At 43.0% G+C, this 14,491-nt stretch overlaps 2 protein-coding genes across 5 annotated transcripts in view; both read left to right on the top strand.

Moving 5' to 3' along the window:
- Positions 1–728, top strand: part of Pls1 (plastin 1) — a 29,112-nt gene extending 28,384 nt beyond the window's left edge. The window contains exon 15 of the mRNA XM_090323141.1: positions 35–728. Within this exon, the coding sequence (XP_090179267.1) occupies positions 35–170 (136 nt within the window). The 3' untranslated portion in view covers positions 171–728. The remainder of the gene's footprint in view (positions 1–34) is intronic.
- Positions 729–3,525: 2,797 nt separating this feature from the next.
- Trpc1 (transient receptor potential cation channel subfamily C member 1) overlaps positions 3,526–14,491 on the top strand; it is a 40,054-nt gene continuing 29,088 nt past the window's right edge. For 2 of the 4 annotated variants that reach the window (XM_090323321.1, XM_090323323.1), the window contains exons 1-2: positions 3,620–3,841; positions 8,885–9,039. In XM_090323321.1, coding sequence (XP_090179447.1) covers positions 3,670–3,841; positions 8,885–9,039 — 327 coding nt within the window. In that variant the 5' untranslated portion in view covers positions 3,620–3,669. Of the gene's footprint in view, positions 3,842–8,884; positions 9,040–14,491 lie in introns of all 4 variants that reach the window. The other 2 variants (XM_090323324.1, XM_090323325.1) reach the window with 2 other exon arrangements.

The raw sequence follows: 14,491 nt of genomic DNA, 5'->3' as shown, positions 1-14,491 counted from the left end.
ACAGATACCAAGATGCTTTTCTTGTCCTTCCAAGGTATGCTGTCTCAGTTGCTCGGAAGATCGGTGCTCGGATCTATGCACTGCCTGATGATCTCGTAGAAGTGAAACCAAAGATGGTGATGACAGTGTTTGCGTGTTTAATGGGGAAAGGGCTGAACAGGATAAAATAACGCACCATCGAATACGCTTTTCTGCCACACTAAACCCATGGAATGCCTCGCAGTTTACAGAATTTTGAAATGTAGTGTGTACAAAATTCGAGTATTTGTATGCTGAAATTAGTTCTATGTTCATTAACGCATTCACTACCCTGTTGGTGTTAGTTAGAACTTATCAGCCTTTTTTTTTTTTTTGAGAACATAATTTACCAGTTGATGCTCATACTAGAATGGTTCATTATCCAGCTGATGTTTCATGATTAAATTATTTTTGTTTCCTGAAAGTTTTATCAAAACCAGACAAATTCCTTCTTTTTCATGGCTTCCAAAGATCAAAAAAATAAGTTTTTTGCAGGTACTGCCGTGAAATGTGTTTGGATTTTTTTTGATGTGTTATTTAATTTTGGTTATAAATATAGTCAGAATCCAATTTAATAATTTTATTTTCTTCTTCCAACTATGTTGTTTAAAACTCTATTCTGTAAGTTTCTATGATGTCTAAAATCTGAAAGTGACAAGTACTGCTCATTAACATTATTATGTGTGTGTGTGTGCTTCTACTGGGGCTTGAACTCATGCCATCAAGTTCTTTCTTGGCCTTTTCCTACTCAAGGATGGCAGTCTATCGGTTGAGCCATACCTATACTTCTTGCTGGTTAATTTGAGATGAGTCTCACAAACTTTCCTTCATCGGCTGGCTGCCTTCAAATTTCATTCCTTAGGTCTCATTTTCCTGAGTAGCTAGGATTACAGATGTAAACTACCAACAACCAGCATTTTTTTTTTAATATAGAAGAGCTAATTCTTGAGTAAATACCAAAGTCCACTCTATATAAGCAGCAGCAGCTTTTTAACACTTAATTTTGAAGTATACTGCTATTTTGCATATCCTAGTTTGGTAACAGAGCTTTATCTATGACATGTAGTATATACTATATGTTGGTTGGAAGGTTTTAGAGAAAATATGTGTATGTTTACATTCACATATACACACATGAAGAGTTCTTTTAAAAGCATTCACTATGATTGTGTTATTTTTTCACCTGATTCCTTCCAAATACTTGTAGCCAGACGTTGGCTAGAACATGAGTCATGTTGGTGTTTCTCCATCTGTATATTACACTTGCTAGTTTAGCTCTCCCGTGACACTTCAATAATGCAGAATTTGCCCACTGACGCTAACATTGGATCTGTGCCCACATTTCCCCATAGCCTTCTTCAGTCTGGCAAGTCTGTTTCAGAGTTTTGGTGTTTGGGAATAGCTAAAATTTGTGACCTCTTTTTCCCCTAAATTTTTTAGCAGTACCCCAATCTTGCTGCTCACAGCTGATTTCAGAAATCTCCCTCCATCCTCCACTGTCTGTGCCAGTGAGCAAAACTACTGTGTAACAAAAATACTGTCACTTGGCCTCCTCTCGACCTCCTCCTTATACCATTGATCATAACATGCATGGTAGGAGTGTGTCCATGAGTTTAGAATAGATATTTTTTTAATGAAACGACCAACAGGTGGATATGTGAAATATATTCTTCTACAAGAGATTTTCTTTCCCTTTTATATTTTGATGATTGTTTTCTTACTTGAAGATCATGGTATGTTCTTGCTCTTTCATGAGATTATTTAAATTATACTGTCTTTTCTTTATTATTTTTCACCATTATATTCACAAAACGATCTGATTTACATGGAATTTGGCACTTCAGGGTGTTTTCTCACAAAGTATATTTAATAAAAAATGCTGTGTAAGTAGAAATGTGTCAATATTTATTTCATTGAAGGAAAAATACACAGCCTTCCCCAGACATGGTGAGCTGCACAGGTATTCCGAATCACTGAGGAGGAGGCAGCTGGGAGTCTTGAGTTCTAGGCCAGTCTGGGGAAAAGTTATGGAGATAATACAAACAAAAGGGCTGGAGGCCTGGTCCACGTGGCCGGGTGCCGAGCGTGTACAGGCTCTGGTTCAAGCCCTAATTCTACAAAAATGAATGAACAAGACATTAAAAAATCACTGAAAAGGCGTCTGGAGTTGAGGATGATCTCGTTCTTGTGGGAGGATTTTCCTGAGCACCAGCGGCGCTGTTACAGCTTCCGTTCGTGTTGAAGCAGTTGGAGTCCTTCTCCACTGGGGGTTCGGCAGGAAGAACCAGATTGAATCTCTGGACTCACGTCCTGGCGGGGAGATGATAATCGGGAACGGAAACGAGCGGGGTAACGCGGGGAGACCGGGACTGTGCGTCCACCGCGCGGGGCCAGGGCCCGAGGGAGGCCCGGCGGGCAGCTCGGAAGGCAGGGCCCCGCCCGGGGGGCCGGGGGCGGTGGATGTGTGGGGCGGGCTGCATCTTTAAAAACAAACCTCCAGCAGTGACCGAGGCCCCAGCCTGGTCCTCAGAAACGGGGTGCAGTCACGCCCCGCCAGGGCGGGGGCCCGGGGCTTCCCTGGAGCCTCACCAGCACGCGCACGGCAGCGGACAAGCCGGGGAGTGACTCCAGGTCTGCGACCCAGGCGTGGGGAAGGCCTGGGGCCTCGACGGGGCGGCGCGGGGAAGCTGAGCCGGGCGCCACCGCCAGAAACGTCCCCAAGCCTCCTGGACTCGACTCCGCCTCCTCCGAGCCCCGCCCACAGGAGCGCGTCCAATCCACAGGCCACTGAGCCTTCTTCGGGCCCCGCCCCCTCACCCCGCGCGGCCACTCCGCCGCCTTGAGCCCTCTTCGGGCCCCGCCCCATCATTTCGCATGCCCCGCCCACCAGCGCTGGTGCGTGGGACCTCACCTCCTCGGGCCCCGCCCACTCGAGGCCATCTCCCCATACACGCCCCGCCCACCAGAGCGCATCCAGTCCCCCAGGCCCGTTAGCTCTCTCTAGGCCCCGCCCACCAGAGCCCATCCATTCAGCACGCCCCGCAGTCCTCTCCAGGCCCCGCCCCCCTCAGGCCCCGCCCCCCGCAGGCCCCGCCCCGGCGGCGTCGCACGCGCGCGGGGATGAGGATGACGTGAGGAGAGAGTCGCGGACATCCATCCTGTCAGGCGCCGCGGGGGCCGGCGGTTCCCACAGCCCCGGAGCCGGCCGGGAGGAGCAGCGCCCCGCGGAGCCCCTCTGCGCTCGGCCTCTCGTCGTCGTCGTCGTCGTCGTCGTCCTCCTCGTCCCCCGGGCCGGGCCGCTCCCGCGCGGCCCCCGCGGCTCCTGGCACGGCCCCGCGCTCGGCTGCCGCCCTGGCGCGCTCCAGTCTGTCGTCCCCGGACGGGCGCGGACCGGCGCGGCCCGGCCGCCGGCGGCTGGGGAGGGGGCGCTGGCCCCGGGGCCGCGCCGGCGCCGCCACCCACCTGGGGCTGTCGGTGGAGGGCGAGTGCTGGCTCCGGGGGGAGGCGACGACGCCCTTCGGGGCCAACGGGCCGCTGGCCGAGGCGGCCGCGGGCGCCACGCACCCCTTCTCCGGGCCCGGGGCGGGCTCGGGCCCGGGGCCCGCGGGGGCCCCGCCGCCGTCCCCCGGCCTGCCCCCGGCCTGGGCCGCGATGATGGCGGCGCTGGACCCGAGCGCCGACCTGCCGGGCGGCTCCTCCCCCGCGCCCTCCCCGCCGTCCTCGCCACCCTCGCCCCGCGACGCCACGGCGCTGAAGGACGTGCGCGAGGTGAAGGAGGAGAACACCCTGCACGAGAAGCTCTTCCTGCTGGCGTGCGACAAGGGTGAGAGCGCGGCGCCCCCCCCCCGCCCTCGGGGCCCGCGTGCAGCCCCCCCCACCCAGAGCCCCCCCGAGCCCGCCCGCCCGCCCGGCGCGGGGCGTGGGGTCGCGGCAGCCGCGCGGGTCACCCCCAGCGGAGCGGAGCGCGGGGCCTCCGGAGCCCGATCCGCGCGCCAGGTGCGTGGCCCCAGGGCTTCTGGGGGGAATCATTACGGAGACGCGCGGAGGGCAGTGAGCGTGCTTGTGTTAACATTATTTATCTGAAAGGTCGTTTGTACGGCCTGCGAAAGAAGCCCGCACGTAAGGAAGCCTCCCAGGGATGTCCGCAATAAAAACATGGACCAACTAGAGTAGGGCGAGGCCCACAGACGGCTTTTTTCCCCCCCTACATGAGACACACTGAGAATTTTGTTTCTGAAGTATGCAGCTTTGCCGTGTGGTGGCCCTGCTCACTTAGGAAAAAGGAAAGAAAAAAAAAAAAAAAACCAAAAACAAAACTGTTAGAACCGTGCCGACTTCCAAACACACATCCAAAGCACAATTTGCACTGTAGGAAGGTTAGTTACAGAAGAGTTTTCGCCTGCTGGCGTGTGCCAGTGTGTTTTCAATAAATTATACCCTCTCACCTCATTCTGTTTTGAAATGGAATTTTATTTACACACTTTCGGAAACGCTGATGTAGAGACAAAGTCCACTTTGTGATGTTAGAAGCAGTGAAAAGAAAACATTTGTAAGGATTTCATAGACATCTTTGAGTAGTGTTGGAACTGTAAAGTATGGGATGTCTATAATATCCCCCAAATTATGGTGTCTGCATTATGTAAAATTACTTAATATTGTTGGCATGGCTTGCCTGAATTTTCTTCTCAAAAGTTGTCTGAAAGGGGGTTGGGTAGAGAAAAATTGTCTGAAAGGAGAAGAGTAAATTGTGTTATTGTAGAACCCCCTGTGCCCACCCTACTTCATTATGATTATGTAGAAGCCGACAGAAAGTATAACAAGAGAATAAATTGGATATTCCAGTCAAGTTGTAGGCAGGGAAGTGTTAAATAATGATTGGTGTAGAGTTTTTGGTGTTTTGGTTTTTTTTTTTTTTTTTAAACAGTTGTGCTGTGTAGTTCAGATTGGTCTTAAACTCACCATCCCAGAAGTGCTGGGATTACAGACCTGTGCCACTCTGCATGGCTTTGCATAGGTGTTTGGATGTTGTATATTTAGGATCACTGCATGATGTGTCTCAAAGAGTTCAAATTGATACCAGTTCTGCAGAGTACCCTGGTACAAGTTGAAACAGCTTGAGATTTGTCAGTTACTCATTCTATAGTATTAACATCCTCGGGCAGGGGCTGAGGGCATGGCTCAAATAGTAAGGGGGACATGTACAAGCCTCTAGGTTCAATCCCCAGTACCCTTTGAAAAAAATGAAAAAGTAAAATAAAAATAAATTCATTTGCTAGTATATATTTTATTTACGTGTCTATATTCTCTTAATATTCTTAAACATTTTTGGTGTTTGGCAAAGTCTAAAAGTGAAAGTATTTTTAATGTAGTTAAAACTCACATTACATTGGAATCTTCAGACCAAGAGGCAAAGGTTTACTAAAACAGCTGTTGCAGTAGAGTGCTCAGACTCTTTGTAGAACATTTTCTTAGGTTCCATGAACTGTGTGTGTGTGTGTGTGTGTGTGTGTGTGTGTGTGTATGTGTGTGTATGTGTGTGTGTGTATGTGTGTGTGTGTGTATTGCGTATGTATGTATATGTGTATTGCATATGTATGTATGTATGTGTGTATATGTGTATGTGTGTATTACGTATGTGTGTGTGTGTGTGTGTGTGTGTGAGTGAGAGAGAGAGAGAGAGAGAGAGAGAGAGAGAGAGAGAGAGAGAGAGAGAGACTGACCTTGTCCTCCTAAGAAGAACCTAGGACTAATTTCTAAAGCCAAACTGGTGGGGATGTGATGTGTGTGTGTGTGTGTGTGTGTGTGTGTGTGTGTGAACAGGTGGTCCTTACAGAGGTGTGTATAGATAAAGGAATAAACAAAGCAGAAAAGGAGATGTCATTTATAATGACTGACTTCTATGGGAATAAATTCAGTGGATGTAGGAGAAGCTAATCTCAGGAGGCGTCATTTCTTGTTGGTTATGATGTGTTGTCAGAATACGTCTGGACCTCTCAAAGGGAGAAAATTCAGTTTCTGCTCCAGTAATGTGTTAAAGTCGGCCCATGTTCTTTTTAGTCACAGAACTTTATAATTCAGAGTCAAAAGCTAATTGCAAGGAGTTCACTTTGTAGGTGAATTTTATTAGCCAGTAGGGCATGATCCTTATTGTTTGTGTCTCTTTCCTTTGTCATTGAGAGTAAGAGTGTCACTAGCTCCCTTTATTCATAAGAGTCTGTGGTATCTCTGGCCAGCTCATTGGAGGAGCAAGGATAGCTAGTGTTTTATTTTGGACCAATTTACACTAACTGTGACTCATTAATCTTTCTCATTTAGTTGAACTGTTACGTAGATTATGGCTTTTAGGACATTTGCAAACACATCCCCACAGAAAGCCTCTAATTGGCTGATGGCCAATAATGAGTTCTTATAAAGACTATATTAATATGAGTTCTTAAAAGGAAGGCTACTTTTAAATTCTTACATAAACTTCGTTTACCTTAGGACTAAGGGTGTTTTTCAAGTGTATGACGTTGTTTCATGAATACCTTACTTAGTACATTTAGTGATGCTTTTTTGTTTTGGCTATTTGAGAAGAGGTTTGAAGTGTGTGAGGTTACAGGAAGGTGATGAACGATGCAGACCTAGGAATTGCTGAGAGGCCTGTGTTGATAGATGGCAGCAAAGGTTAGAGAAAACAGCACTAGGAGAGAAGAAAGGAGAGGAAAAGAGAAGGAATGGTAAGGCACCTTCCTACGTATAGCCTGACACCATCAGTCACAGCATTGAAGTAGTTTGTACAGAAACCTGTCAAGTCACCAAACAGGATGTCCTGCCTGAGGAATGGTGCCAAGGGGAGTAGACTGTGGTTATTTTACCAATGACAGAGAAGCCAGCAAGCAAGATAAACTAAAAAGTAATCCTCACTTAGACATATCCTGGTCACAGAGCTGAGTTTTTATTGTCAGCATTTTCGTACTACTAAGAGCCTACCATGGACACATCTGGAAGACTGCTCACGCTGTTCTCCAGCAGCAGTGGTGACCTTTTGAGGGTCCATTCCTTTGGTCACTGTTGGACTAGCATCACTTTATGATGTGTCAAGTTTTTACCGTGAAGCATTGGTGTCTAAATATTAATTAGTAATGCTACAGGAACAATATTTCTTTTGTGAATAAGGGAGGGAATTAATTAACTATGTTGTTAAGAAAATGACTGTTTACCTTCTTTCAAACAGTGTAGGGATTGTAAGGTTATATATAAAAATACTAGTTATTTATATGATAATTTAGCAAATAGAATCTACTACCTACCTTTCTTATTTATCTATTTGGTAGTGTAGCGGTTTGAATGAAGGGTCTTCTTTTAGTTAAGCAGGTGATATATCACATGAACCATGCCTCCAGCACTTTTGTGCTTTAGTGTGTTTTAAGATAGGGTCTTGAGCTCTTACCCAGGCAGTTTTGGGACTGCAATCTTCTTACCTCTATCGCTTGCATAGCTGGAATTGCAGATATGCCCTAGCTTGCCAGACTTATTTGTAAGGTTTGTAAGGTAGAGTCTTGTTAACTTTGTATCTGGGCTGGCCTAAAGCTGGAATGCTTCTGTCTTCATGATCTGAGTAGCTGAGATTGCAGGCATGTGTCACCATGCTGGATCCCTGTTTTGTCTTATCCATTTAGTCCAATGTTAGTATTTTTTTTTTTTGTATCATGAATGCACTGATTTCTTTTTCCTTCTGGTTTCTACTCTGTTCTTTCCCAGTTTCTTAGTCATAGACTTCTAAGAAATAATTATATTTGCAAGTCACTTAAAATGGGATATTCATATGATATTTAAAAAACAAAATGAAACAAGACAAGCCACCCTTGTGTTCTTTCTCTAACTGGCCTTACTCTTTTGATTTATTCTCCTTATTCCTGCCCTCTACCATCTTGTCATCCCAGATAGAATAGTTCTCAGTTTCCTACAGGATAACTGACTGTAAATACAGTCTGGCACTGTAGCTCTAGATCAGAGTTTTGTTCCCTGCTTACTTACTTCATGAATGAGATGCTGCCTGTGTGTATGTGTGCGTGCGTGCGTGCATCTGTGTCTGTCTGTCTGTGTCTGTGTCTGTGTGCATGTGTATGAGGGTGGAGGGGAGGAGGAAGAAGAGGGACAGGATTTTTCAGTCAATCTTCCTTCTAATTGTACATATCCATGAGTAAATATATACATGCTGATGCTGCCTTTCAAAAGTCTACCTTTCCTCTTAAAATCTTCTATTTAGATCTGATTTTTGACCATTAGGATGTGGGAGTAAAAGTATATGTGTGTCTGAGATATAAAATTTCTTCTTTCAAGAAACATTTTTTTCTGGCTTCCAGTTTGCCTTTTGGGATATTCTTTATTAAATTGCTTTACATATCTTCTATGAGTTTCTCTCCTTATGTCATCAAACTAAAAATCTTAAGGTAGTTTTATTTCATATTGCCCACTTCAACTTTTCTACTTGGGTTTTATATTTGCTACTGACACATATACATATTTTGTTTTATTATTTTTTTTGCCAGTTCTGGGCCTTGAACTCGGGACGTGAGTGCTGTCCTTGGGATTTCTCAAGGTTAGAGCTCTACCACTTGAGCCACAGCACCATGTCTCAACTTTTCCTATATATGTGGTACCAAGGAATAAAACCCTGGTCTTCCTGGATGCTAGGCAAGCACTTTACCACTAGGCCAAACCCACAGCCCCTACATATTTTAAAATCAAGATACACTCTAGGAAATTTTCACATTTATGGTATTCATTTCCATATACAAGAACGAGTTTAGAGTTTTTCTTTACAGTCACTCTTTTTTAATATGTCTTGAATATTAAGTTATGTTTGTATATTGTTATTTAGGTGACTACTATATGGTTAAAAAGATTTTGGAGGAGAACAGTTCAGGGGACTTGAACATAAATTGCGTAGATGTTCTTGGGAGGAACGCTGTTACCATAACTATTGAGAACGAAAACTTGGATATACTGCAGCTTCTTTTGGACTACGGCTGTCAGGTACAAGGCCAGATCATTTTATCCACAGCTTCTAAGAACTGTTAGACATGTCATGTTTTCATCTTTCCTTCTATTTAACCTTCTTTGTCTTTGCTTTCTGTCTTTCTCTCTTTCACCTTCTGTTGGATTTTGAGCCACTAAAATGTTTTGAAAACAGATCAAAAGTCTTAACATTTTAAATGGATCTACTTTTTTCTCTCTCAGTTGTCACTTTGCCCTACATTTGATAGAAGTAAATAACAACTTTGTTTTTATTAGCTGCATTATTATTATTATTATTTTCATTGTATAAGAATAGTACAAGGGTTCTGAATGTGTTTGGGGAATAGGCTTTTCTATGGTCCTTAATTTAACCACATACAAAAAAAATATTCATTAAACTAGTTAATTTGACTTTGGTTTTCTCCTAAGTTTTATCAATTTTTTGTTTGAAATTTAATATTTACTTAGGTTTAAAGATGAATGAATCGTGTTAAAACTGAAAGTGATAGATTTTTAAATTTGTCTTCACACCAGTTCAGGTAGAAAGGAGTAATTGAGTCCAGTGTTCTGAAGCATAATATTTACCTTTCTTTTTTGGTTTACTTGTAAATAGATGTAGGCATGAATTCTGATTCTCCGTTGGTGGTGATGAGGTTGATTCTCTTTGGACTGAGATCCGGAAGCACTCAAAGAAGATTTTCTTGAGTATAAATAGGTAGTTTTAGAGTTGGATGTTCTTAGAGTTAAAAAAAGAAACTGCCTACCTAGAAATTTCCATTATCCAGAATACGACTGAGAATCCAAAAGGTTAGCAAAAAGTACTTCTGAGCAGCTGAGTTTAGCAGCTAACTTGAGTTTCCAAATTAAAGTTAGTTGTAGGAGTACTTCAGGAGCCCTCTTTCAAACTTCTTTTCTCTCTCCCATTTTAGATTTCATCTTAACAGCCCTCACTTCTTTGTTTTGTGGTCTGAAGAGGTAGCTAGGCAATGGAAAGGGCAATAGAACTGCAGGGAAACAAAACAAGGCACAGTTAGCAAAGAGGAGACAGCATGACATGTCTGACCATCACTGAGGTAGCTGCCTGCCAGTGAAGGGTGATTTTATCATAGCAAGGAAAAGTTAAATTATATTCACTATCATTTCAGAACAAAGAGTATATTTACATAGTACTTCCGAGAGCAGAAGATCTTCACTGAAATAGTTTAAACACTTAAAGGCGTAAGCTTCAGTGACTAGAAAATAAGGTCATAAGGAAACCTAGTCTCTAATAAAAGGGTATTGGTTTGTGTTTGTACACATATGGTTTTATGTGTATAGTAATTCTGCTGTGTTCTACCCTTGGTTCTTTTATAACTTAACCACATGCAAGTATCATAGTCAACCTCTTTAGATGTATTTTATAGATGGAAAACTGAGGCTCATAGACTTTAATGAGTTGCCCAAAGTTCTAAAATGAGTACAGGCAAACCTAAGATTTGAATTTACTCTTCTGTCTACAAATCCCATGCTCTTTCCAGTATACTGTGCTCTGTCCAGATTGCTATGTCTTATTCTACTAATCAACACATGTCCAGGACCTTCGGCTGGGTGTGATTGTGGCTATGAATAAACAAAACATGGCTTCTTCACTGAAGGACTTGGAAGTGATGTGAATTACAAGGCAACCTAATATGGCAAAGGTATATTGAGCAAAGTGCTCAGTGGTGATCCTGCTTGACTCCTGTGTATTGATTTGCACCTAGAGAATGTTTTCTTGTATATTACCTCGTGTTACATTAGTGGTTCTTAACTAGGAGACAGCAGACATTGTCTGAAGACACTCTTAGTTTCACAGTCAAGGTAGGTGTCTACTGGAACATCCTGTAACACACAGGACAGCGGCTGCAGCAAGCACATATCCACTTAAAATGTCAGTAGTGCTTCAATGGAAAAACCTCTATTTTATACTTAAACTCTTGGGTTTCAATATAAATTTTTGAAATATAGGAAAGGATGAAATCAATGTGGATTGGAGCATCAAGAAAAGTTTCTGCCTAGTATATGTAGGAAGCCCTGGGTTTGATCCCTAACATAAAATAAAACACCATTTAAAAAGAGCCTTAAGAAGCAAGGCGCGGTTGGCTCACACCTACAGTCCTAGCTATTTGAGTCAGTGAACAGAATATCTGAACTAAATATTTATAATGGGTGTTACCAGGAAAAACAACCAACAAAACAGATGAAAAGGCCTTCAATGCCAGGCTGAGAGATTGTGTATTGTTAAATGAACGTTGAAAAGAGGTGTAATGTGGGTCCAGTGGTACTTTAAAAAGTAAATCTGGATTAATTAGCATAAATTGGGAATGTGGACGTGGCTGTAGCCTGTGCAAGTGGTTTCTGTCGTAACTCCACTATGAAGATGTTGGCCAGAACTGCAAGAGCAGCTCTCACGTTAGTCAGGTGAATTACAGTAGCCATTAGAAGGGGGAAGGTGGGGCACACACCGCCCTTGCCTGGCATGCGCCAAGCCCTACCCCAACAGCAAAGAAAAGGGCAAAGCAGATGTGAGAGAGGTTATGAAGGAAAGGGGGACAGGTCGTAATGAATGTTTAAACCTGGAAGTGGGAATTGAGGATTCCGAGACGATCTAGCCAGGAGAAGGATGGAAGAAAGCGTGCTCAGAAGAGAGATCAGGCTTGGGGCAAAGAGCAGCTTTGTTGATTTGGAGCCTTTTGGGCCATTCCCAACAGTCACAGGTGGAGATTGTGGCTTGGGAGAGATCAGGCTAAGGCAGAACTGTACTCATCGATATGATATCGTGGGAGTTGGTGTTATCACAGAAAAAAGAGCTGGTGCAGGCTCTTTCTTAGGGGTCATAGGCATGTCATAAGGACATGAAGAGCAAAGGCTTCACTACACAAGACCCAATGAATGCTTGAAGCTGTCAAGGCAGTTAGGATAGTGTGGCATTGCGAGAGACAAAAGAACAATCTAATTGTGGGCTGCGAGTGTAGCTTACTGGTAGAGTGCTTGTCTAGCATGCATGAACCTGGGTTCCACATAAACAAAAAAACAGAAATGCTGCTGCTGTGGCTCCAGTGGTAGAATGCTAGCTTTGAGCACAGAGAAGCTCAGATATAATGCCCCAGCATTGGCAAAAAAAAAAAAAAAAAAAAAAAATCTGTGTTGCTTTGAATTTTTTAAAAAGAAGAAACGGAAAAATCATTGGAATTTTAAAGTATGGCATTGACAGAAAATGGTACACGTTGATTCAAGGATTTTGATATAGTATGTAAAAATTCTTGCCACCATGAGAACAAAGAAAAAGGATCAAGTTAAAGTAGCAAAGACTTGTAGGAGGGAGGAGCTGTGATTGGCGTTTCTGTAAGAAAGGACCAAAGTCTTGAGGAATATTGGAGAGTATTAAAATTCAGTACTAAGTTGGACAGGTAGATTTGGGAAGGAAGCAGCTAGCTTCTTACCCTGAGTTTAGAGGAAAGAGTATGGGAATTGTTGAAAAGACAAATTCTGAAGGGGGAAGGGTGGTAGTAACCTCATGAATGCATAATAAGCTGAAGATACTTTAATAAAAAATGCTCAGATTTTTTAAATAATTATTTTCCATCAGTACTGCCATTTACTTATCAAGAAATATATTATTTGTACAGAATAAATCAATAGTTTTATTTACGTAGTATTTTTATACACATATTTTTATGGCTGAAGCTTATCCTTTTAAGCATCGAATGGTTTTATGTACATCCTTATTCTCTATTAAGTGTTATATCTGAATATAATTTAACTTTACTGTCAGAAGTTGGAATCTCTGCGAAAGTAATCATTTTGCTTTGCTTCACATGGTCTGAAAGTATTAATATGTTTACCCTTATGTTACCTATCTTCAGACTGCTCCTACTGAGAAAGGACTTTGCTACTACTCCAGCTGTTGCTTTTTTTTTTTTTTTAGTGGTCAACCTTTAGCAATTTTTTCTTCCTTCTTCTTCATCCAGCTGTGTCCTATTCAGTAAATCTGAATATGACTTGGGAGAACCTGACAGCTGGTTTACAGTTGTCTGGAAGTGGCCTATTTCTTCTTGGAAAAAATGCTGGTAAAGTTAGTTTGTGGCAGTCCCGTCTTTTGGGGTTTTGTGTTTCAGTTGTAGCCATATCTGTATTTCCGATGACTGTGGTTGCTCAGTGTTTGGGGCAGTGACAATGCTGTAGTTAGCTTTATGGATTGAAATTAAAAACCCACACATGAAATATTTATCCAGAAATGGATACAAGTTCATTTGCTTCAACTGACTTAATATGCTAAAATTGAAGAGAAATGTTTAGAAAACATAAGAAAAATGCTAGGATGTAAAGGCAAGGGCAATAGCCTAAGTACCCTAAAATTTTTACGGGATAACACAACTGATTAAATTTCCCATTTGGGTGGGAGTTTTTTTTCTGGGAAAAACATAGTCAGTTCTTAATGGTTTCATAAAGACCAGCACTTTCTTTGGGGTGTTCATTCTTATGTTACATCATCAAGGTAAATCTGCCATTTTCAGTCCTGTTTCTAACATTCAGATTAAGTGGTCAAAAGGTTTATTCTTTTCAGCTACAGACAATACTAAAGAGTGAATTTAGTTTTATTCCCCAGAGCAAGGACGTTGATTGATTAAACATACACAGATTGACATAATTGGCATTTTTTGAGATTAAGTCATTATTCCATGTTTTCCTTCTACCATTATGGGTTTCCTTAAATACAAAGAAACAAAACAAAACCCCAAGAAACCCACACCAGATGTCAAGGTCGCCAGTAGGGACTCTGCTTTGTTATACAAACTGGGGAGTCCCCATTCCCTTCTGAGCTGGCAGTGTGTCTTCACAGTGAGCTGTGGGTTAGGAATGGACCTATGAAGGTTCTGCCCTCCTTCATCTCTGTGAACTCTGGCACCTGTTCTTCTTAAGACTGCAAACAGTAATGTCGAGTCCGTACCACTTCAGTCAGTCATGGACGTTCTGAGGATGAGAACAGAGGCTTCTCCTCACCTTTCCATATTTTTTTCATTCTTTTTTCCTGTTCGTAACTACACTCATAGTATTATTCCTATCCCCTACCTTGTAGTAATAGTTCCTGGTGATTTTCTTTTTGTAAATTTGGAATTTTTTTGTGTGTGTGTGTGTGTATGCACAGCTGAAAAATAAAGATTAAAAAAATACATCCTTGGGCTGGGAGTTTGGCCTAGTGGTAGAGTGCCTGCCTAGCATGCACGAAGACCCAGGTTCGATTCCTTGGTACCACATACATAGAAAAAGCCAGACGTGGTGCTGAGGCTCAAGAGGTAGAGCTCTAGCCTTGAGAAAGTCCAAGGACAGTGCTCAGGCCCTGAGCTCAAGCCCAGGACTGGCAAAAAAATAAATAAATAAATACACACTTAAATAGCGCATGAGTGAACAACCCTGCTCCCCAGGCAGTGCCTTCAGCCCAGTGCACTTG

Source organism: Megascapheus bottae, chromosome 32 (assembly GCF_031878675.1).
Source record: "Megascapheus bottae isolate mThoBot1 chromosome 32, mThoBot2.hap1, whole genome shotgun sequence".
Lineage (NCBI taxonomy): Eukaryota > Metazoa > Chordata > Mammalia > Rodentia > Geomyidae > Megascapheus > Megascapheus bottae.
This window is presented reverse-complemented; position numbering and strand designations above follow the sequence as displayed.